The sequence below is a fragment of the Meles meles genome, chromosome 19, assembly GCF_922984935.1.
Source record: "Meles meles chromosome 19, mMelMel3.1 paternal haplotype, whole genome shotgun sequence".
In the NCBI taxonomy this organism is placed as follows: Eukaryota; Metazoa; Chordata; class Mammalia; order Carnivora; family Mustelidae; genus Meles; species Meles meles.
The window spans coordinates 26,151,748-26,176,566 of NC_060084.1; the positions used below are offsets into that span (position 1 = coordinate 26,151,748).

The 24,819-nt window shown below is 42.8% G+C and overlaps 1 protein-coding gene across 4 annotated transcripts in view; it reads left to right on the forward strand.

Moving 5' to 3' along the window:
* The first annotated feature begins 6,345 nt into the window (after positions 1-6,345).
* Positions 6,346-24,819, forward strand: part of CSNK2A2 (casein kinase 2 alpha 2) — a 42,243-nt gene continuing 23,769 nt past the window's right edge. For 2 of the 4 annotated variants that reach the window (XR_006816214.1, XM_045987743.1), the window contains exons 1-4: positions 6,348-6,515; positions 7,305-7,416; positions 16,655-16,756; positions 19,119-19,169. Coding sequence is in view for 3 of the 4 variants with exons in the window: in XM_045987743.1 (XP_045843699.1) it covers positions 6,412-6,515; positions 7,305-7,416; positions 16,655-16,756; positions 19,119-19,169 (369 nt within the window). In the remaining variant the exon portion in view is untranslated. Of the gene's footprint in view, positions 6,516-7,304; positions 7,417-16,654; positions 16,757-19,118; positions 19,170-24,819 lie in introns of all 4 variants that reach the window. The other 2 variants (XM_045987744.1, XM_045987745.1) reach the window with 2 other exon arrangements.

A 24,819-nucleotide genomic window follows, 5' to 3' on the forward strand; every position in this document is an offset into this window, starting at 1 on the left:
GTCCTACCATCTATTCCCTTCCCAACCAGGGAAAAGCCTCCATTAACTCACAAGTTGTTGGGGAAAGGGCTAGGGTAGTCAACAACCTGTAAACATCGGTCATTTTTCTGATTATAAAAGACTCGAATGCACTTTAATGTATTTCCTTCCAGTTCTTTCCCTATGCATTGGTTACATGCCCGAGAACTTACCTGCTAAATCTATACATATACTCCAGTATATGTATATACTGGATATATACTCCTGCTTTAAAACTAAGCGAAGCAATACAGAAGAACGTGGGTTGTAGTCTATGTCCTTACTGCATACATAGCAAAGGGCCTTGAAGGATACACGCCAACTTGTGGGAACGTGAAAGGCAAAGAAGGGCAACTTTCATGGACTTGTGCATTTCCCAGTAAATGTTGAGTAACCATATACCACTGAGTGAATTTCCTATTCCTATTCCTATTTCCTACTGCTGCCACAGACTTAGTGGCATAAACCAACACAAATTTGTAATTTTATAGTTCAAGAGCTCAGAAGTCCAAAATGGGTCTCTTTCGACTAAAATCAAGGTATTGGCGAGGCTGGATTCCTTCTGGAGGCTCTCAGTGAGATCTTTGTGTCTTTGCCTTCTCCCAGCCTCTAGAGGCTGCCCACAGTCCTTGGCCCATGGCCCCCTTCCTTCTTTAAAGTCAGTAATCATACCCTCCTGACTACCGTTTCCATCACCACATCTACCTCTGACGCTCCTGCCTCCCCTTAAGGACCCCTACAACATTAAAGCCACCTGGATATAATGCAGGATAATTTCTCCATCTCAAAATCCTGCATTTAATACATCAGCAAAGTCTCTTTTTCCGAGTTTGGTAACATAGTCACAAATTCACAAGCTACAGAGATTAGGAAGTAGATTATCTTTGGAGAACAAGGCAGGGAGGGTGGTGTTATTCTGCTTACTTATAAAACACTTTATGGGGCTCCTGGGTGGCTCAGCCGGTTAACTGTCCAACCCTGGATTTTGGCTCAGGTCATGCTCTCAGGGTTGTGCGACTGAGCCCCACGTCAGGCTCCAAGCTCAGTGTGGAGTCTGCTTTTCCTTCTCCATCTACTCCTCCCCCAACTTGTGCTTACATGCTCTCTCTCTCTCAAATAAATAAATAAAATCGTTTAAAAATAAATAGATAACACTTATTTTAAAAAATATGATAAAATTAATTGCATCACTAAAATTTCAGGATAATCATCATTTTTCATGGGGCCTAATATTGTACTGTAGGGATATACCACAATTTATTTAAGCAGTCCTGCAATTTGGGATATTTGAGTTGTTTTATCTTTCATGATTTTCATGATGAATGTCTTTGGGTCTTTTGGGAGGAGGATGTGTAGAATTAGAAAAGGATTACAGAAATGGAGTTTGTGGTCAGAAAGGCCTTGGTTCGAATCCATTCTCTGCCTCAATTCTCCAATGTCATTAGAGACTTGGTTTCCTCAACTGCAAAAACAGGATCCTTACAACTCCAACCTCAGCATTTTTAATAGCTCTCTTGAGCTATAATTCACATACCATATAATTCACCCATTTAAAGTACAAATTCAGTGGGTTTTAGCCTCAGGGTTTTTGCAAGTTTCAGTGATACTGAACATGTGAATTGTCAGCACTCTTAATAATTCTTTGATCGTAATTTATATTATTTTCTTAGGCTAAGTTCTTAGAAACAGCCATATAAGATAAAAGCCTGAATTCTCTCAAATGTTTTAGAAATAGACCTTGTGAAGCTAGAAGGTGTTCTTCTGAAGGCTTTACATTTTTGTGGCGTGTGTGTGTGTGTGTGTGTGTGTGTGTGTGTGTGTGTTTAGATAGAATTTGGGAGCATAAGAGTTGGTATGAAATTGTTGACCTGTTTGACCCAAGATGCTCTCTTTCATTCTCCCTTGTGTAATCCTGGCTTGTACTCACCCCTAAACCCACATACACATAGTAATTAGGGGAAATCAATTATGGTTCACTGTCACCCAACCCTGTAGAGCTACCGGCCTGTCCCTCTCCATATCCTGATGTGACTTACTCCAGTGAAGACTGCATTGGTACCATACCCAACTGCCAATCTTAATTCATACACTGTATGGTGGGCTGGCAGCAAGGAGAGGTGGTGGTTCTCCACCAAGGCCATAGGGAGCCCAACCTACCCATCAACACATCATAAAAACATACTCAGTGTGGCTGTGGGAGGACTGAGTGCAGGTTTCGGGGCTGAGTTAGTGAAGTGCCAGCCAAATCCAGGAGTGTATTGCACCAGAGTGATGTGTGGGTGAATCCTCGGAGGCATCCCAGTGAGTGTGAGAGCAGGTTACGTGAGATGGTTGTGGGTTAGGTGTTGAGGGATGAGAGGAAGGTGCAGAGAGGATCTGTGGGGTCAGACACGGAAAGGGGTGGAGGTGAGGAATGGGACCCCCACTGGGGTTGGACCTAGTAGTCAGACCAGGGGTTTGGAACCATATTTGGGTCACAGTGTCCTTTGAGTATCTGATGGACGCTAAGGAAAGAATGCACACACATACACACACGCGCATATGCAGCGACGCACACGTTTAGCCTACTGTGTGATGGATTCCTGGGCCCAGGAAGCTCATTCAAGGGCTCCGGATTAAAACCTCTGGCCTAGACTAGTTCACAGGGACTTGTCAAAAAAAAATCCAAATGTGGCATTAAGAGCTGGAGAATGTTTGTGCCTTCTTGCATGGAAGACATTTAGAGAGGTTTAGAGGTTTTGGACTTAAATTCCAAAGTTCACTTACTCTATAAATGCTTTATTTATCTTCTCCCAGCTTTTGTTTTGAAAATTTCAAATCTACCAAAAAGTTGTGATCTCATGTAGTCTTCAACTATATTCTACAACTATCAACGTTTCTGCCTAATTGCTCCCCTCTCCCCATGTGTGCTTGGGCCCTAGGGAACCCACGTTTCTCTGGAGAACCATTTGAGAAGGAGTCGCAGATATTATGATACTTCATCCTTAAACACTTGGCATGTAACTCCTAAGATCAAGAGACTTTCCTTCATAACCACAAGATAACCCTCAGACTAACAAAATTTAACATTGATGCAATACTATTATGTAATATACATCCTATCTTCAAGTTGCCCCAGGAGTCCCATTCATTAGGGTCCTTTTGGCTGTATTTCTCCTTCCCTCCCTCACTCCCTCCCTCCTTTCCTTCCTACCTTTCTCATTCAGGATGGGACGCAGAATTACAGAGTTCTCTCTCTCTCAGGCTCCTTTAATCAAGAACACTGTTCTGAAGTTTTGTTTTCTTCTGTGTTGTTTTCTCTTGTGACACTGACAGTTTCGAAGAATCCCAGACTTTGCTGTTTTGCAGAATGTTTCCCTGTTTGGATTTGTCTGATTGTGTCCTCATAATGAGATTCAAGTTAAGCGTTTGGGGCAGACGCCTCATTCCTTCTTGGCGCATCACATTACAGGGTCCGTTGGTCCTTTATTGATGATGTTAAATTTGACTCGTGGTTACAGCAGTGACCTCTACTTTCTAATTAGTTAGTGATCTGTGGGGTAACACTGTATTTGCTGAAAGCCTCTAAATGTGGCAAATGCTGGTGAGCCAGTGGTGAGCATTCAGATTCAGTCCTTGCTCTGATGCTGTTTTTACACTGGAGGAAAGAGAATTACAATTACAAAATATGCAGTTTTCTGAAGGATAGAATGCTGAGAGAGAGAAGTATCAACTCTGCCATTTAAAGTGAACTTAAAGGGGTGCCTGGCTGGTTGGCTCAGTCCATAGAGATGCGACTCTTGATTTTGGAGTTGTGAGTTGAAGTTCCACATTGGGTGTAGAGCTTCCCTTTTAAAAAAAATTACAGATTTAAATAGAAAATCTATTAATTTTTTGTTTTTAATATGGGGTACCTGGGTGGCCTAGCGCTTGAGCATCCCACATCTGATTTTATCTCCGGTCGTAGCCTCAGGGCTGTGAGATCAAGCCCCATTTTGGGCTCTGCACTCAGTCAGGAGTCAGCTTAAGATTCTCCCACTCCCGCTCCCCTCTGCTCCTTCCCCTCCTCAAATAAATAAATCAATCCTTTTTTTAAAAGGGTTTTTTAAATTTATTATTATTTTTTTTAGTAATCTCTACATTGATCGTGGAGCTCAAACTCACAATCCTGAGACTGAGTGACATGCTCTTCCAACTAAGCCAGCAGGTATCCCTAAAAAAAAATCCATTAAGAAATAATAAAAAATTTTTTTTAAAGATTGTATTTATTTATTTGACATAGAGAGACACAGCCAGAGAGGGAACACAAGCAGGGGGAGTGGGAGAGGGAGAAGCAGGTTTCCTGTTGAGCAGGGAGCCTGATGCGGGGCTTGATGCCAGGACCCTGGGACCATGACCTGAGCCAAAGGCAGATGCCTAACGACAGAGTCAGCCAGGTGCCCCAAAATAATAATAAAAATTTAAAAATTATAAAATGAACTTAAAGAGTGCTTGGGAAGATGTCGGAGTAGGAGGACCTTGAACTCATGTCCTTCCATGTTTACAACTAGATATAATCTATATCCAAGTAAGTAAAATGAGCCTTAAATTTGAGACTTGAGCAGGAGAAAGAAGGCAGGCATGGGAAGGTGGGGATGGAGGGAGTGAAGGCAACCACAGACAAACTTGGAGGGTGGAAGGAACCAAAAGCTGGGCACATGGTGGTCTTAGGGAGGGAAAAGTGATGGGAAAAAGGCTCTGGATCTGCTAACAATGGTACTGAGCACCTCGTAACTGCTGGACACTGTTTTAAGTGTTTTACATGGTTTAACTTGTTGAAGTCTCCGCATAGCCCTGAGAAGAAGACCGTTACTGCTTTTATGCTGTAAAATCTGCAGCACAGAGAGGTTATCTGCCCAAGGTCACACAGTTTATAAGCAGCATAGCTAGGATTCAACCTGGGTGGATCTGACTCTACAGTCTATGCTCTTAACCATAAGAAGGAGAAGCCGGGTTCCACCTAGAAAACAGAATGTAAAAAAGGACTGGAGTCAGAGCTCCAGTGGGAAGTGCTGTTGATAAAGGATGTGGAAGCGGAAAGCAAGACAAAGGAAAGGTCCAGAAGATCAAAGAGAGAAGAAGGTCAGGAGCTAAAAAGCAACATGGTAAAATAGGACGAAGTTTGCTTGGCCAACCTCGCCCTCAGTCCATGCCCAGCCGCTCGCAGGTCCCTTCGGGTAGGACTCACTATTCTTCTGCTCTGTCCTCCCTCCCAAAACAGGACATTTTCATAGTCTCAAAGTGTCTCCGCACAGACCGCTTACTAATTACAGAGGGGAAAATGGGAACTTTACAACGAGCTACCTGGCCCACTCCAGCTTAACCAAGTGACAGAAGTAAGCATTCGGTGGGTTCTCGGGGAAGGCTCTGGAAGGGAATTAGGGGCTCGTGTAAGAGAGGGGTTTTGTGAGGAAGGAAGGCTCTGGTTGAAGGGAGAAGGGGGAGTCTTGAGGTTGAGGAATCCTGGGTGATAGGGCAGGATCCATCGGAGAAAGAGGAGGTGTCTCCGGGAGGGAGTAAGAAATCTTGAGGTGAGGGATGTTCTCAGTGGTAAGAGTGAGTCATCGGGAGAGACCTGATGGGGACGAGTTGGTTGACGGGAGGGTCAGAACGGGGTCAGTATGGGGCGGGTAAACTCTGCATGACGAGAGGGTGGAGGGCTTGAGGAAGGGGTCGCCAGGAGAGTTGTGAAAGCGCCCGCGAGGGGTAAGGCTCAAAGCAGCGGTCGGCGGCTGAGGGAGGCCCTGTGGCGAGCGCCCCTCGCGGCACCTCGGCAGGGCAGCTCTGGGAGGCGGACTCGGGGCAGCGGGCGGCAGGGGGCGGGGCAGGGGGCGGGGCAGGGGGCGGGGCCGGCACCGCCCGGCCGGTCCCCCCGCGCTGCAGGGGGCGCTGTGAAGATGGGCGGCCCCGGGCCGGGCGGCGGCCGCTCCTAGTGAGCGCGGCCCCTTTTCCGGGTTTCCTCCTCCTCCTCCTCCTCCTCCTTCTCCTCCTCCTCCTCCTCCTTCTTCGCCGCCGCCGCCGCCGCTGCCCCTTTCCCGGCCGGCGGCCGCCGCTGCTGGTGTCGCCGCCGCCGCTGCCGCCGCAGCCGCCGCCTCGGAGCCGCGAGCCGAGCGGAGGCCGCCGCGGAGCGCGAGCGCCGCCCGCCCCGCCGCCCCGCCGGCCGCTCCAGGGCCCGGCCGGCTCGGCCGGCGCCCCCCGCGCCCCCAGCCCGCCCGCCCCCGCGGGCCCGGCCTGGCGTGGCCGCCTGCCGCCGCGCTCCTCCTCCTTCTCCGGCGCCCCGCGGCCCGCCGCCTCCTCTGCCCGCCGCCCCGCGCCCCCCGCCGCGCCGCCGCCGCCGCCCTCTGCGCCCCGCGGCGCCCCCCGGTCCCGCCCGCCATGCCCGGCCCGGCCGCGGGCAGCAGGGCCCGGGTCTACGCCGAGGTGAACAGCCTGAGGAGCCGCGAGTACTGGGACTATGAAGCTCACGTCCCGAGCTGGGGGTAAAGCCGCCGCCCCCACCCCCGCCCGACCGCTCCCCGGCGCAAACCGCACTGGCCCCCCACCCCGCGGTCTGCCTTCCCCTCCGCCCCGCCGCTGGCCGGCGCTTTCTCGGGTTTGGGGTAGGAGGCAGAGCCCCCCCCCCCCCCGCCGCACATGCCTTCTTCTCTCTGTCTCCCCTTCTCCCCGCCTTGCGCACCCCTCTCTCCCCCTTACTCCAAGGAATGCTTTCTTACTGAGAAGTGTAAGGTCCAGGGACTGAAGCCTGGTGGAAATGAGGGAGCAGCCCTTCCTCCTTACACTTATGGGTTTCTATTTGGGGTGGGCAGTCAGCAGCTGTCCTCTGGAGCTATTAAAATTCTCTTGCTTTTTTAGTTTTTTGAAATGAGGCTGGGTGGGAGGAAATCTTTTAAAGACATCCACATTTCCAAAGCAGGCACTGGTACCTTTGGGGTGTGAAATACAAGGCAGTTGCTGTGGAGCCCCAGGCAGCGGGGCACCCTCTGAGCCTCCCCGAGGAATTCTTTGCTCACCCTTTTAGATTGGCTCAGAGCCGTGCCTTCCTACCTCTGCTCCCCAAGTTGTGATGGACCAGTTAGGTTAGGAGCTGTGCGCAGAGTGAAAGGAGCCAAGTTTATGTTGTGACTTTCATTTAGGGAATGAGTCGTGCCCTGATGTATAGATGCTTCCAACACTTGATTTATGGAAGTGGCTGGATGGGGGTGTATAGTGGGCATAGGCTTGGTTAATCCCAAGTCCTGGCATTTATGTGTCACTCTTGCCTTTCACAGTAATCAAGATGATTACCAACTGGTTCGAAAACTTGGTCGGGGAAAGTATAGTGAAGTATTTGAGGCCATTAACATCACCAACAATGAGAGAGTGGTTGTAAAAATTCTCAAGGTGAGTGTCTTATGAGTGGCATTAAAAATTTGGTTCACTGGTCCAGACATAAATTTCAGCCACATTGTAGAATGAGCAGTGCAAGCTCTCATTTCACATATGATTCTGTCTGATGTCCCTTCACTACTCCTCCCACCCGTTTTTCTGTGAACTTTGAAGTACGTACATAGACCTGTTTCAAATCTAAGCATGGTCGTTCGGGAACATACTTGTTCTGAAATGTCATTGTGGGCTCCTAAAGTGAAAATTCCAAAGGGTCCATTTGTTAAAACAGGAGATAGGGATTCAGATGAAAGAAAACCTTTTCCAGTGAAGATCCTGTCAATTGAGGGGCTCCTTGAGCATGGGATTTGTTACCCTTGGTGCTCGAATTTATTCCAGAAAGAAAGCTGGAAGGAATGAGAGGAGCTCCAAAGATGAGTTTGAAGCTTGGGTGGAAACACCTCAGTGGCTGATCAGTTGTTTCTTCTCTTTTGGCAGTAAGAGTGTATCAGGTAGGGTTGGATAAGGCAAACCAGTAGTGCCCAGAAGGTTCATTGTTACCTATCAAGTAGTCACAGTGAAATTGGGAGCAGTAAGGAGTACACTTAAAATCACTAAAATTAATACTTGGAACAAACAGTCTTAGTGTCTGGTTTAGTCTGCTTGAGTTTAACAAAGATACATCTTTTATGGTCTCTTTGGTGAAGACATGATCTTAATGAGCATGAAGAGTTGGCTAAATTCTCCTTTAGGTAACTGGTTGGATAGCTTTAATAATGTTTTATGGGGTGTACAAAAAAAAAAGGTAATTCTTAGAATCTGTGAAGGGTCTTCATCGTTACCAGATCACTCAATGTGTGCACATGTCATTTAGTGAAATATCAAAAAGACTAAAGAGTGATTAATGTAAACACTTCTGCATATACAAGATATCCAATGTGGCCATTTTGCAGAGGCTCAGTGAATAAGGATATGGGATTGGAGAGCTGTTTTTGTGTGTTAAGGACTGAGTTAGGGCAGCTGTGTCCCTGTTTAGTATGAGGGATCGGGCTTACACTGTCTGAAAATCAGTTTTCAGAAAAGTGATCAGCTTTGTTACTCAGTGGCATTCGAGCCCAGCGTTGAAGAAGCAGAGTTGAAGTAGAGAGAAGTAGGCGAAGTTATCTGTGCCATCAGAGGCACTGGAGTGAGAAGTGAGGAATTGATACTGAAGATGGGGAGTTTGACTCCCCTCTTCCCCAAATGTGAATTGGACCTAAAAAGTCACATGGTCTTTTTTTTTTTTTTTCTTTACAAGTATAAATATTAAAGAAATGTTCCCTTCAGGGAAGTCACCAGGGTAAGCCATATGATTTTTTCCTTTTACATAAGCATAAATGTTTTTAATATAAGCTGCTTAAATCTTTCTAGGAGTGAGCAAGGCATAAATTGAACTTAGGAATATCCGTATTCCACTGCTGTGCATTTGGATGAATGAAGTGCTGACTCCAGAACAATTTCAGAAAAATTCTAAACTTTTATGCAGTAGCAACATTTTTAGAATAAGTGTGTAACTTCCTGTCATGTCTTTTTTGGAGGAATGGCTTTAGGTATATATGTAAGTGAAAGTACGTTTATTCAAGAGAACATCACATTGCTGTTTACTCTTCCTTCTAGAGATCTTCATAGCATCCGTTCCTGGGTAGTTTTCCCCCTGGAGATTCACAGGATATGTTTAGGGAACTCAAAATGGAAGCCTGCTTTTACAGGCAAGAAACTTAAGGACAGGAAAACTTACTTACCTGATACCACTATGTTGAAATGACCCTTAGCCAGAACTCCTGTTTCCTATTTCTTCCTCTCTCTCCCTCCCCTCATTTTAATGTGGGTTTGTAAGACCCTCAGAATAAGGTCCTGTGTTCTAGAATAAGATTTGGAAGGCTCCTTTGATGCTCTAGTTAATGAAGTGTTCTTGTATCTTTTCCATACAAGTTCTTTTCAGGGTACAGCCTGAACCAACTTCATTGCCACTGGTGAAAACCACCCTCACTTCTTTTTTTTTTTTTAAAAGCTCTGTGGCATTTCTGTCTAGATTTTGTTTTAGCTGAAGGATAGGTAAGAAACTACTAATGATATTGTGGTTTTCTCGTTTTCACAGGCTAAATTAAAGTGGATTAAAAGTATTGGGGTTTTTTTGGTTTGTTTTTTTTTTTAGAGGACAGTGTCTTGATCCCAAGTTGTCACCCCTGTTAAGATAAGTTATGACTAGTATCTTTTGTTACAGTGTTTGGTCATAGGAAATTAGGCCCTTAACAGAGTTCCAGCTGCTTATAATTTAGAGGAATCTAGAAAAAAGCTCTCTTCATAAAAGGCCTACTACTGTACTTGAACTGCAGGAAGGGTGTTCACATACACACGGTGGCTGAAAGAGAAGGTATATTCCTTAAAGACAGGGCTGTCTTCCTTTTTGGTCAATAACATTTTCCTTCAGTTCTTTGCGGTAAAAGAGAATGGTCACATGAATTAATGACCACAGAATTCTCTCATTTAATTTGCAGCTGTAGATTTTTTTGGTCAAAACACATTGGAACTCTTTAGAGGTTTTAGCAATTTAGAAGTCGGTGAGCAAAATTTTACTGTCTATTTTGAAGTGAAATTGTGAGGTTGAAATCTTAAAATGTTCCAATCAGTAGGAAGGTTATATCTTTTTTGACCAAAATTGTTTCGAGGAGAAAAAGAAGGGGGGAGGGTGGGTGGGAAGGGTTAACATAGGAGGGGAGAAAGCCACTTCAGTGCTGAAAATTTCATCTTTTGATTCTGAAAAGTCCATTGCTCAGTCCCTTTGTAGTACCACTCAGGAGAGTATACACAGAAATAAAAGCATATGGCCATTTTGGACAACTTGTAGCATTTTGTGGGCACCACCTATGTATGGATTTCAGCCGTTCTTGGGATCCTTCAAGTGAAAACTCCTATTTTCTAAATAGAAGTTAAGAGCAATACCGTTTTTAAATCAACGTGTACAGTGTTTTGAACCCATGCTGCCCTGACTTGGAAATTGTCGTGTAAGAGAGTATAAGGTAGTCTTATGAAGAGTTGGGTAAGTCCGTTTTGCCCCCCAGCGGTTAATCCACAAATTAAAACAAAGAATGGTGGTAATATAAGTTTACGTTTTAAGTGTGCTTAGCATATTTGTGGATGTTTCTTAAATGTTGTGCGGTGAGGAAGTGGTGGGAAAAGAAGGATGGGAGGCCTGCCAGTGACCCGTCTTGTGGGGTTACTTCAGAGCCAGCAGGCGACTGTCTAGGTCATATCAGAGTGATGTTCACGCATGCTGGTGCTGGACTTCCTCTTGTATTTCTGCTTTCTCCGGTGGTAGGTGTTTTCCCTCAAGGTACTTTGTTAGGCAAGTGCACCAAGATGTCATTTTCCTGAAGCAAGCTATTAGTATTGATTTTTCTAAAATTTTTGTGATTCTTCTTCATTCCCGCAAATGTTTTATGGTATAAAAGTAGTTAAAATGGTATTATTAAAGTGTTACTAACATCAAATAATATAAATTTTTAAATTTGTGTGAACTAGTCAGTGCTGTTTCTTTTCTTTTAAGATTTTATTTTATTTGAGAGAGCACGCATGCGTGCAAGAGGGAGCAAGGCTGGGGAGGGGCAGAGGGAGAGAATCTTTAGCAGACTCCCCACTGAGTGCAGAACCCAATGTGGAGCTCCATCTTACAACCCCAGGATCATGACCTGAGCTGAAACCAAGAGTTGGATGCCCAACCGACTGAGCCACCCAGGGGCCCCTAGTACTATTTCCAATATTGTGGTTGTAGGGTCTGAGCTTGAGAGTGTGGTGAAACAGAATCACGAAATAAGGGAGCAGAGAAACGTTAGGACCCAAACCCTTTTTACAGATAAACTGAGACCCAGAGCACGCAGTTTGCTCAGGGTCACGTGGTTAGGGGGTGAAAACACTAGGGTCCTCTGTCCTTCTCAAGGAATCTTGTAGCTGTGAGGAGCAGTTAATGACATTTGCTGGATATTTGACTTTTTGAGGTATTGAACTATGCTGGAAAGATGGATAAACATTCACTAGAAGTCAAATGAATTTGTTTCTAATGGTTTTGGGGACTTATTCTTCTGGAATGAAATGCTTGACCTGGATGGGTACTAGATGGAGTACGGAATAGATGAATACCCAGAGAGCTACAGGGACCCACGAGGGGCTCTCTGGTTTGAGTCTGCAGCAGCGTGTTGAATGCATAGTGAAATGTTACTTTGCTCTGTTGGTTGGAAGCCACAATAACCAGTGCTTTTACACTTTTATTAACCCATACAGTTCCCTCATCGTGATAACTTGCCAGATTTCGGGGCTAACAGCTTTATCCCTCTAATATATTAGAGTTTGTTGGAGAGTGAGCCATGTGTAAAAAATATCTTGGGGGCGCCTGGGTGGCTCAGTGGGTTAAAGCCTCTGCCTTCGGCTCAGGTCATGATCCCGGGGTCCTGGGATCCAGCCCTGCATCGGGCTCTCTGCTCCGCAGGGGACGTACTTCCTCCTCTCTCTCTGCCTGCCTCTCTGCCTGGTTGTGATTTCTCTCTGTCAAATAAATAAAATAAAAGAATATCTTGGCATAGAGGACCCATTTTTATGTGTATAGCATGGCTGTAGATAGTTTCTAGAGCCTGATTTTAGGATCTGCCACCTCATCATGAGGGCAGTATAGTGTTAAGAATTGCTATAAATGGAGGGCAGGAGACTTGGGTTCCGGAAACAGCTTCCTCATTTATACCCACTTGACTCTGTTTTCCTATCTATAAAATGGATATACGTTTCCTGTGGAACTCACAGGTTGTTGGGAGAATTAAATGATTAGATCTGGAGAGATAGGTAGATACATGACAGTGTTTTAGTCATCTACACAATATTCCTTTCCCAAAAGTGGCCCTGGAAGTAGACTGCCTGCATTCAGATGGGCTTTTCCAACACTTGGCAACTCTGTGACCTTGAGCAGGTATTTAAACTCCGCCTCAGCGTCCTCATGTAAAATTGTGCCCATAGGAACTCCTCTCAGAATACTGTTAGAGGTGGATTAAATGTGCTTAAAACAGTGCCTGCGCTTAGAAAGCAATAAAATATGGTTCTAATAACAGTATTTCAGCTGGGCTATGTGAATGATTTCAGAGGGCAAAACCAGGAGTAGAAAAGATGATACCATTCTCTCAATGAAATTCAAAAGGCCTGCTGTAGGCCTTCCTTTTTTAAATTAAAACACACACACACACACACATCTGACAAAAACAGTCTCAAGGAGTAGATAACATAATTGGAAAGGGACTTGAAAGACCAAGAGAAAAGTTGCTGTGAAGAAATAACACCGCTCAGATAATGTTTATATTTGGGTCAGTTGCAGTGGATTTGAGGGATGCTCCCAAGGTGGTAAAATAAATGCTATCATCCAGGCTGAACTTTCCTTTCTTACTCTGTCCCACACCCTGGCAGCCAGTGTTCATTGTGATTGTTTACTGCAGGCGATGAAACTAGTCTCTCAGTTGTCACTGTGGCACTGGAATCAAAGTAGTTCCAGATTTGCAAGTTCTGAACCACCTTTCCGCCTGTCTTGAATTTATTAATTCAGTTGTGCTTAGAAAGAAATGAAAATGGGACTTTGCCTGTTAACATTTGCTGGGATTTCTTGAGGTCCTAATTCTTAAGCCTTGTGTATACGTTAGTTCAGAAATTCAATCATGATCAAATGCTAGTAGTTGAAATCATTCTCAGATCTGGCTTTTTAAAAAATCAGCCCTAAGTAAATAGGACAGATCATTGACTTCATTAATTAAGCAACCTATCACTAAATTTGTCTTTTGTTTTAAGTTTTTCAATATTGGTCAATAGGGAGAAAGAAGTAGTATCTTAATTTTTGGATTATGTTGAATACTGTTACGCTGAAAAAATAAATAAAATGAAAAAAAAAATTTTTGGATTATGTTGAACAAGGTTGTCCTGAATCACTGGGACTCTCCACCATGTGGGCAGAAACCGTTGGGAAAGTTCCTTCCTTTCACCCCCTCTTTCTCTTCCTTTCTCTCTTTCTTGTTTTTTCCTTCCCTCCCTCCCTTTTCCTTCCTTTTCTGAGCTCATGCACAGAAAATTTCAAATTGAGTTTTTTCCGTTTTAAACATTCTCTCTAGGTGTGCGCCATAATTCGTTTATTATTGAAACTTGATTTAATACTTTAATTTCTTTTTTTTTTTTTAGCATTTTGCCATTTTTCTCTTCTAGACTTTGAGTTAAAAAGAATATTGGGAAACAACTAAACTGATTCATTTTGAATCTTTTTAAACATATTCTTTGAATTGGAATAAATAAGCCTTAACTAGGAGAGACTTTGTCTAGCAGGATGAAATGATGAGACTGTGAGGGAAGTGCGTGTTTTCTCTGCGTAGCTGCAGGTGGATGAATGCAAACACAGGGCTACAGGCTCGAAGCATTTTTTTTTTCTATAAAATCCATGATCTGTTTTCCACAAGATATGAAGGGTCTTCCTTTATAAATTCTAACCTTTTCTCTCTCATCTGTTTACAGCTTTAAAATGATCGCTTTCATTCCCAGGGAGCTCATTGGTTTTTTAGCTTCTAAAGCATGTCCCAGCTTCAGAGGAATAAGCTTGAGGCAAAAGGAAGTTCCCTGTGGCCTGGTTCCTGTAGAGAATGGATGTCCATGCTTTGGAGCAATGTCCCGGGTTGTAGGTCCCTTTTCCTTTTTAATGATCTCTTGGTCATTTGTCAGGATGTGAGGATTCCAGGTGCTGTGTGAGTCTGTTGTGCCACTTCAGAATTGCCCTGCTGTCCCCAGTCTTCTAGGTGAGGAAGTTACAGGACAGGTGACAGTTGGGTAGCAAAATACGCTCTCTTGCTCCATAAGTTACCTCAGGACATCATGAGAGATACCGAAATCTTAGTGGCATTGTCCAGGAACCATGTCCCTGCCTGACCTGTTGCTGACTAACAAGAAGGCAAAGCAAGGCTTTATATGGGGCATTGTCATAAAGGCAACTTAGTGGGTTACCCCTGGACTAATTCACTGTTAGGGGGAGAGGAAGGTTTTTGGTGTATACAGATCTCTGGCTGTGGGGTGTTTTTTCCTTTGCGACCACTCTCACAGATCTGTAACTGCTTTCCAACTCTAGAATTTTCTTACATTGAATATGCTGTTAGCATGGGTTGAATTTATAGATACAGTAGCCAGCTTTTATTTTTCTTTTAACTTTTTCATATAACTTTAGCTTTAAAGAAAAGTTAGAAGCATTCCCATTTCTCTTTCACCCAGATTTCTCAAATGTTAACATTTGCTTTATGCTTTTCTCTCTCTTATATATAAACACACATATCTGTGTGTATAAACGCATGTAGTTATGTGCTTGAGAGTAAATTGCAGTGATCACTACTGTAGTGTGCATTTCCTAAAAAACAAGGACAATTCTTATGTAACCCCACAGTGCCATTGATCAAAAATCAGAAACTAACATTGATATAGTGCTGTTAGCTGATCTGCAGCCCCTGTGCTCATTTGCCAATTGTCCATATAATGTTTTTATAGCAAAAGAAAATCCCAAGTCATGTGTTACTTTCAGTTGTCATATCTCTTTAATCTGGAACAGTTGTTCAGTCTGTTTCCTGACATTGACATTTTTGAAGCTTACTTATTTTGTAGTATGTCCTTTTCTGTCTGTTTTTTTTTTTATCAAGTTGTACTTCATGTTTGAGTGCTTTATTTCCCCCAAAGTATTGAGCTCCCTAATTATGAAAAAGGGAATGAGTACGATTCCTAAGTGGAAGTGGGTGAGGGACACAGTAGCTAGATCTACTCTCCCGCAAACCCCAACAAAGTAGAGTGGACATGAGTGTGGCAGCTGGCTTGGAAGAACGCAGCCAGATTCCAGCCTGTCAGTCAAACACCCCGTTAGAGGTGATGCAGGTGCTCTGTGTTTCATAATCTCCCTCTGTTTTGTTATGTGTGCAGAGCTGTAGCTTAGTGACCAACAAAAGATGACGGTGTCTCTGGCATATGTATATATCTCTCCCCTCCCACCACCACCACACACGCAGGCTTTTAAAATCTTACTTCAAACCCATTGGATTCTATTTACCCGTGCTGCCAGAACAGTGTCTAGTGTCTCGGTGATCGAATAGTCCTTTTCCCCAGTTCCCTTTCTCTCCTAGCCACACTTGGGAAATGAGAGCAGCGTGGCCAAGAGGGAGGTCTACAGAGGCACTGTCTAGATCCGAATCCTGCCCCCACCCTTCACCATCAGCTGTGGGACCTTGGGCAAATGGTTCAGCTAAGCTGAGTCCACTACATAGGAATTTTGTGGTTTGTTACTAACTAAATACATGAAAATAATCAAGCTTCCATTTATTGAGTGCTTACTACATGCCAGTTAAATGTTCTGAGTACTTTATAAAATGTAATTGTGATGTGACTATTGTTCCAGAACTGCTTACATTCTTCAAATTCTTTAAGACAAGAAATAGCACATGTAATGCTAGTATTTTTTTTTTTAATGCTAGTATTTCTGATTGCGATCTTTAATTTTGCTACCCAGCAGATGGAAAGGTTACCAAGTAGCAGAGGTTTCCAATCGGTACTGGATCAGATACCCGTTTTCTCCTCTGCTGCTCCGTCATCTTTTTCTTTAGGAGTGGGATGTGTTGGGGAGTTTTAGTAGCTCTGTGCTGATTTCAGATTCTAGATGTTGAGGAAATGGGAGTGGCAACAGGAAATGGGAGCCAGCAGCTGGGAAACAAGTTTGTAACTTGGTGTCAGTGAACTGGTCTTCTCTCCTGGAAGACAAAACTACATGTAACTTATTGAAAGAGCAGGTGTCTCACCATTTTGTTTCAGTTTTTCCATTTGCAAGTGCATGGTATACAGCTGTTCAGAGCTGTAATGCACACCTTCCATTTAGCAGTTATCTAGGCATTTTATTTTTAAAGTATGACATGGGTTTTCAAAATTTGTAAGTGACCTGAACGTAACTACCTAAAGATCTGACACATATGCTGTATGAGTCTGTATTTAACTTAATCTCAAACATTCTCAAGGGCAGTCCCCATTTTTATCTTGATTTCTCTTTTCTAATTTAGACACGCTCTCTAACGTGACATGGTGTGCAAGATAGCCCAGTAGCCACTTGATTAGCTGACATTGTTTTAAGGTTTTATTTATTAACTTCAAAAGGAATCTCACTTCCGATTACTCTTGTGTATTTAAGCCAGTGAAGAAAAAGAAGATAAAACGAGAGGTTAAGATTCTGGAGAACCTTCGTGGTGGAACAAATATCATTAAGCTGATTGACACTGTGAAGGACCCCGTGGTAGGTGCCTGATGGTTGGGGGAGAAGGAGCAAGTGAGTGCGTGAATGTGTGTGTGTGTGGTGTGACACAGAATGTCAGAATAATGAGAAACATCATTGCGTTTTGGGAATGACTGTGTTCATCTTCTACTCCTGAATAGTTTTGAAAGCCAGAAAAAACCGTGGTGGCCCAAAGATGAAGTAGCCACCACCACTTTTATGAAACCTAAAAGTGTATGTATAGAAAAGTCCCTATCCTGGTTTATTACCTTGTTCCGGTTCAGCCCACAAATGTTTGCTGAATGTCTTCTTTAAGCCCCTGCTTTTCTCCCAGTTTTGAAACCTTATTACCTCCAGTTGGCCTTATTTTGCTTCACTTCATTAAGCCTGACATCTGAAAGTCTGGGCTTACAGAGGGAAATACCAAATATCTCCACGTGGACACCTGGCATAGAGATCCCAACCCCACAGACCCTTTGAGGAAGGCATCTTGCTGTTTCTCCTACTAGGATTTAAATCAGTGTCTACCCCTGGGGCTGGTGTTGTATATTCTGATACAACTAAATATTTTTGTTAAAAATGCTTACTTTGTAGCCCTTTTAGATGTGCTATTTAATTTTGTTTTCTTGGGAAGTGATTAGCCAGAGTGTTTATGTTCCACCTCCCATCCCGTTTCCGTTCTTCATCTCTTCTACTTCACCTGTTTTCCTATCCTCCCATGCTGGCTGTTCGTTGAAGAGGTAGGTCTTTGCTTCTGTTTGCTGAAGACATCATAAAGAAACGGTGCGCTAGGGAACATGCACTGACTGCTTACTCTGTGTGGGCACTGTTCTGGACTTCAGGACAGTCCTCAGCAGTCCAATGGAGTCGGTGCTGTGATTGGCCACATTGTTACATTGTACAGATAGGACAGCTGAAGGCTCTGAGGTTCGGTGATGTGCTCAAGATCACACAGTATCGTTAAACTGAAGAATCAGGAAAATTTTGCCTTCGGGACTCTAAGAAGACTGAAAAGAGTGCTTGTATGCTAGATTCTAGCTTATTGCCATTAAAAATATATCCCAGCCTGAGGAGCTTGGATCGATTTTAGAATGACTAACTCTGGACTCCATCATCACTGAAAATGGCCTACAGCGTGACCCAGTACATATTACTGTTGTACCAGCGGCCTCTGCATTTTGCCTTTAAGTTAGTAGAACTTAGTGATACTTGTCTTACTGATATTGTAATGTGTTGCTTAAGGCATGTGTGTGTTTTATATAATATGGAACACAAGGAAATTAAAATTGGATGAAAACCATGGAGGGAGCCCTCCTTCTCCCCTAAGTTTTAGGGAAATGGGTCACTCCCAGGCAGTAGAGAGATCTGGTGGTCTTGATGAAGCCCTGTCCCCTTCAGGCTAGTGAGGAACCCTCTGACCAGTGCTGCTGGGACTGCTGCTCTTTCTGACAAAGCCCCAGGTGCACATACTGTGCCCTGTTTCTAGGGGACTTTTACCTGCTTCCTTGAGCAAAACTTTCTAGCCATAAAGATTTCTAAGGTGATTTTCCATAACTCTTCAAGGCCCTGCTTTTCTCCTAATTTTGAAAGTTATTACTGTTAATGGGCATTATTTTACCTTAAATAAATCTGGCATTTGAAAAATTTATACAAGGAAAATATTAGACATTTTGTACTCATTGCATTAAAGATTATAGCACTTTAGAAATACTTGGTGTTATATATGATTTGGGGGTGAGGGGAATCACATCTACTTTGTAAATTGAGACATTGTCTCGTGATGTAGCCAAGGCAGTAATTTCACATTATAGCCTACTGATTGATAATCATAGATATTTTCCTTTTGGATCCTGAAAAGGCCTATGATAGATTCCCAAGACATATGACAATTCTGTAAAATGCATCTGGCTTGCCAAACCAAGATGAAAACATGTCACTCCTTTTGTGGCTGGCAGACTGGAATACTGCAGAGTATAATTCTTCAAATAATGTGCCAGGCCCACTGACAGGTTGGTCAGAGAATACATCTTTAAAAAAAAACAAAACAAAAAAAATGACTTCGGAAAAATGTCAGCCATTTACAAAAGTAAAATGAGTAAGATGATGAACCTCCCTGCACACGTCAGTCAGCTTGAGCAGTGCCGCAGCTCGTGGCCAAGTTTGTTTTTCATCTCCCTGCCACCCACTTTCCCACCACCCACCATCCCCACTTATTTTGAAGCAAATTCCAGACACATAGTCTGAAGAGGACACTTTCTTAATAGGCTCTCCCTGATGAGTGAATCCCTTTTTCATTTAAGTGGGATTTCGGGATATTCGGTATGACAAGCAAAGCATGTTTACTGTTTGAGTACTTATAAGGCATTACTATTCTCTCTTGCAGTCAAAGACCCCAGCTTTGGTATTTGAATATATCAATAATACAGATTTTAAGGTGCGTATATGCTTTTTCTTTCTGGCATGGGGTTAGCGGGGGATGGGCAGTTGGCAATAAGTACTGTTGATACTCCAGAACAGGAGGGGACCAGGAAATCATTGGTGAGAGTGGGAAGTAATAAATCCGGATTCCTTACCACATGAGTATAGGATGCAGAAAGTGGGTAGGGTTTTTGCATTTGGTGAAATTACTCATCACCCTTTGCCTTGCTTACTCCGGGAATAGCTGCTCGGCTGGGTCTAAGTTAATACCTCATCTGTAACACTCCTGTTTTAGACAGCATGGTTTTAGGGAGATACTTGATTTGCATAGGAATCTACCCTTGCTGATAGGAAGTGATAAATGGTCACAGGGCTCATGTGAAAAGAATCCGTTCATGGGACTCCAGCTGTCAGAGTGGTGTGTGTGTTCACCAACACTATACAAAGCAAATGACCCAGAAAAGCTAGTTAAGTGTCTCTGTGCTTTAGAAAAGCCCTATCCAGGATTAATTACATTTCTTATATTTATAATGCATATTAATTTAGACTTGAAGTGTTCTTCTAAAAACACGGTTTTAAGCTGGTTTTTCATGAGTTTGTTTTTATTATTGTTCAGACACTACAACCTTAGCTTCTGGTAAGGTTTTGGGGGCTAGTTATTCTAGACACGGTAGAACATAATATGAATCCATGTATAAAAACAAAATAGTGATGTTGATTTTGAGGGGTCTTGGGAGAACTTTTAGGTGATTATAATCACTCTGTCAGTGAATCATAAGCTTGTGATTTTGTTGTGACGGAAGTTAGGGCCAAAACCACATCAGCAGTTGAAAGATGCTGGTATCAGGAGTGAGGCTTTTGGGTGAAAATAAAAGCTTTATCTCACATTTAATTTGTCTTAGGTAGTCACTCTAAAACAACTCTGAAATAAGGTTAACTAGTGGAAAATAAATGTGGATATTATAACTTGTGAAACAATAAGCAAGTTTTATATACAATGTAGCTTTTCCATGTGTAACAAGTTTCCTTGTTAGCGGGACTCCTTAAAGGTGAAGTCAGCAGTGAGCTCTTGGCGATAGATGTCAGTGTCTTCGTCAGCCTGCCAGTGTTTAGCTAGTAGAGTTCTCTGCTGATACACATGGCCAGTCACACTTTTGCCATGAGTCACCCGGGTTTATCAAGGTATAAGTACATGAGTGGGAATGTGTATGCATTTCTTAATGAAACCAAGCATTTTCATAAATACCAGAAGTTTAAAAGCTGGTCTAAATGAAACTTCATAGTGAAATACCTAAGTTTTAAATGCTTCTGCTTCCTTAATGAGTTTTTATCAGTTGTCTGGCCAGGCGTGTAAAATTTTCACGTCAGCATTTTGTGTTTCTTAAATTGACAACTGCCCTGTGAATTTAACAGCACGCAGAAGATCGGTTTGCAGGAATTTTTAACTCCCTGGAGAAATCTTAACTTCTCTTGCATCTTAACTCTCAAAGGGATTTTTTTTTGTTTGTTTGTTTTTTTAAGATTTTATTTATTTATTTGACAGAGAGAAATCACAACAAGGCAGAGAGGCAGGCAGAGAGAGAGAGGGAAGCAGGCTCCCCGCTGAGCAGAGAGCCCGATGCGGGACTCGATCCCAGGACCCTGAGATCATGACCTGAGCCGAAGGCAGTGGCTTAACCCACTGAGCCACCCAGGCGCCCCACAAAGGGATGTTTTAATGGCACATGTTCTCCAGGAGCTTCCTTGAAAGAGGTCATGGAAAATTCATGGTTTTTGAGGCTTGCATATCTGAAAACGTTTTTATTTTATCTTTCCAATTAATGTACTAGCCGTGGCCTAGAATTCTGGGTTGTAACATAATTTTCTCAGAATTTTGAAGAGCTTTTTCCAGTATTACCACTGAAGCCGTTCTGGCTTTACCTTATATGATCTGGTTCTGGTTTTGGTTTTTACTTTGGAAAGCTTTTAGGATTTTCTCTTGAGTCGCAGTCTGTGAAATTTCACAATGATGTTCCTTCGAATGGGTCACTTTTATCTTTTGTTCTGGACACTTGCTGGGCTTTTTCCATCTAGAAACTCATGTCCTTCCGCTTTAGAACAATATTTTTAACATTCTTTGATTTTCTTCCCTTTTCTTCTTTGTTCTCACTTTCTAGAGCTCATTCAAATGTTAGACTTCATCTCTTAGCTCTGTTCTGTGCTCAGAAGTTTTAAAAGTAGTATCCTGTTCTTTTATGTAATATCTTCTATTCTCTCACTGAGAATGTGTGGATCCCCCCCACCCCGCAATGTTTTCTTCTTCATGCTCTTTTCTCGGTTTTTCTTTCAAATGCTTTTTTGTGTGTTTTGTTTTTTGTCTGTGTTACAATTGTCTGAAATCTCATGGTTTTTGACTGTCTACTCTTTAGAGTCATGAAATGACTGATGACTGCTTGTCAGCCCCTGTCTGGAGGATGCAAGCCTGGCTGCGGGCCTCTCGGCCTCCAGCGGAGGAGCCCCATGGGCAATGTTAGGTGCGCTTTCATGTAACTCCCCATTTTCAATGTGGTGGGTTTTTTTTAAATTTTTTTTAAAAAATTTTATTGATTTATTTGACAGAGATCACAAATAGGCAGAGAGACAGTCAGAGAGAGGAGGAAGCAGGCTCCCTGCTGAGCAGAGAGCCCGACTCGGGGCTCGATCCCAGGACTCTGGGATCATGACCTGAGCCGAAGGCAGAGGTTTTAACTCACTGAGCCACCCAGGCGCCCCTCAGTATGGTGTTTTAAACTTGTTTTCCTGTTTTCAGCTGAAATCTGTTGACTCTCTTTCACTGATACCTGGGGTCACCATGAGCCTTTCGGTAGCTCTTCCATGTGAGGTTGTCTGTTTCTGGACCCTCTCCGCTCTTGGCAGAATTTTCAGCTTTGTCAGTGGACATTTTTGTCTTGCTTCAAAGTGTTGTCATCTCTTCCATTCTCTTAGTTACTATGAATGAATCCCCCAAGCCTCACTCCTTTCACTGTTCCTGGAGAGGAACTTCAGGAAGATGCAGAGTGTAGGATGGGTTTGGGCTGCAGTGTCACACTGGGGTCCCCCGTGAGTGGTCGGGCCCTGCCATTTTAGTCAGCTTACAAGATTGTTAAATAGCCAGGTAGTAGATAATGTATTTTGGAAAAGCAGATCATGACAGGATGGTCATTTTCTGCTCCAGGTAGTCTGACAGGCCACAAATAGGGAAATTAGCTAGTTTAATGTTGTTACGCCCTTCAGGCTTTTTTAATTTTGTCCTGTGTCTATCTTCTTTTTTTTTTTTTTTTTTTTAATATTTTTTATTTATTTATTTGACAGACAGAGATCACAAGCAGGTGGAGAGGCAGGCAGAGAGAGAGGAAGCAGGCTCCCTGAGGAGCAGAGAGCCCAATGCGGGGCTCTATCCCAGGACCCTGAGATCATGACCTGAGCCGAAGGCAGAGGCTTTAACCCACTGAGCCACCCAGGCGCCCCTGTGTCTGTCTTTTTACAAAAGCTTCTTTTTATTTTTTATTTTTTCATTTTACTGTTAAGTGTATTAGTAACTGGATTTAAGGTGTTGCTCAGAGGAGGTTTGTCCCAGGTTTAGTATCTGAGGAGTCAGCAGTGATAGAACCTGCAGCCTGTTCTTTTCAGCATTTTTTATATCCGTAGTTTCCTTCTACTGTAGACTCCTGATTATCCTAACTTCATAAAATAAGTTGGGCAGCTTTTCCTTTCTGTTCCCTCAAAGTTTATATGAAATAGGGATTATCTACTTGTCTTTTGGGAAGAAAGGAAGACTTTGGACTATCCTTTCCTTTTCAGAATGTATGTACATGTAAGTGAAAGGTTTATCCTTGTTTCTTCTTGTCTCTTCGTGAGTTTATTTGGATGGTATCTATTTCTAAAATTGTCCACTTTCATATTTACATAAAGTTATTAATAGAATTCTCTGAGGGCTTAAAGACTGTAATATGTTTGTAATTATGTTTTCCTTTACATTTCCAACATTATTTGTGCCTTTTGTCTCTTTTTAAAAATTACCAGTATTGCTAGAGATCTCTCTTGCTAATACTTTAAGAACGGCTTTTGGTTTTATTGTTCAAATGCTTTTGTTTTTTCTATTTCCTCATTTCTCTTCCTGTCTTAACTATTTTCTTTCTTCCTCCCTTCTTTGTTCCTAAACCATTTTCTTGCTTGGATTTTCATTGTTTTACCCCTACCTTCTCGAGTGGAAGTCTTCTCATTTCATATGTTTCTGTCTTTCTTGATTGACGGTATGTGGGCTTGAAGTCTGTGCCCCCCAAGCACCGTCTCAGCTACACATTACACGGTTATAGAACTCACTTCTGTGTAGTTTTCACATTAGAAGTACAAATTCCAGGGGCACCTGGGTCGCTTAGTGCACTGAGTGTTAGACACTTGGCTTTACCTCAGGTCATGATCTCAGGGTCATGGGATGGAGCCCTGCATCAGGCTCGGCACTCAGTTCAGTATCTACTCATCTCTCCCCTCCCTCTCTCCCTCCTCCTCTCTCCTCACCTGTGCATGTTCTCTCTCTCAAATAAATAAATAAAATCTTTATTTTAGAAAAGAAGAGGTACAAATTCCAAACTCGTGGATTTGGGTTTTTCTCCCCCGACTTTGTACTTTGAAATACTTTAAACCTATTGAAAATTGTAAGGAGTAGCACAGGTAATACCGTCGTGTTTTCCCCCTAGATTTACCAGTTGCTAATAATTACCACATTTGCTGTTCTCTTCCCTCCTCTCCCTCCCCTCTTATCTCTCTTTGTTGAAGTCATCTCTAAGTAAGTTGTAGGCATCATGATACTTCACTTCTAAATATACTGGCACTGGAACTGGATAGGACCTTTTCCTACCTGCCAATACTATTCGTACTCGTAAGGCATTTAATACTTCTATGATAATGCCATCTGATACATGGTACAGAGTCCATATTCAAGAGTTTCCTGGTAATTATTGTCATAAAAATGTCCTTCATAGCCATATGTTTGTGAATAACGTGATAGAGGAGCCACATGGTTTTTCAACAAAAATATTCTTTCATTGTTGATTCCTGATTTGGCTGTGCTGTGTCCTGAGGAACATGACCTGCATAATGTTCGTTATTTGGACTTAGTTGACAATGGCTTTGTGACTTTAGTGCATGGCCATTTTTAATGCCAAGCTTGTTAATTCAATTCAGATCTTCTATGGCCTTCCTCATTTTTCCCCTTGATACTTCGTTTTATGGTGGAGGTACTGGTTTGGTTGGTTTTTGCCTTGAAATCATCAGTTACGCTTCCTATGTGTCAGAGTGGTCATAAAAGGTACATCATGACATTTAGGAAAAAAGACAAACTTCTGAACAAAGGAATAGGAAAAGCCAGTCTTAGTTGAAATGAACAGTTACAGAAAATTCTCAAACTTGACATTTTCCTAAGGAAGCTAAAGTATAGTTGTGGCAGAAAAAGTTTCTACTGAGACATGCTTCTCAGTTTTCTATGCTTTTGGAAGAATGTAAAAATATACATTTTAATTTTTGTAACATTATAGTGATACAAAATATATCATCTGGACATTATAAAGATTGGTAAGAGATCCTGAATAGGGTCCGTTTGAGAAGATGGTAGACCCATATTGCTCTGTGGAGAATTTCTAAGTCACTCC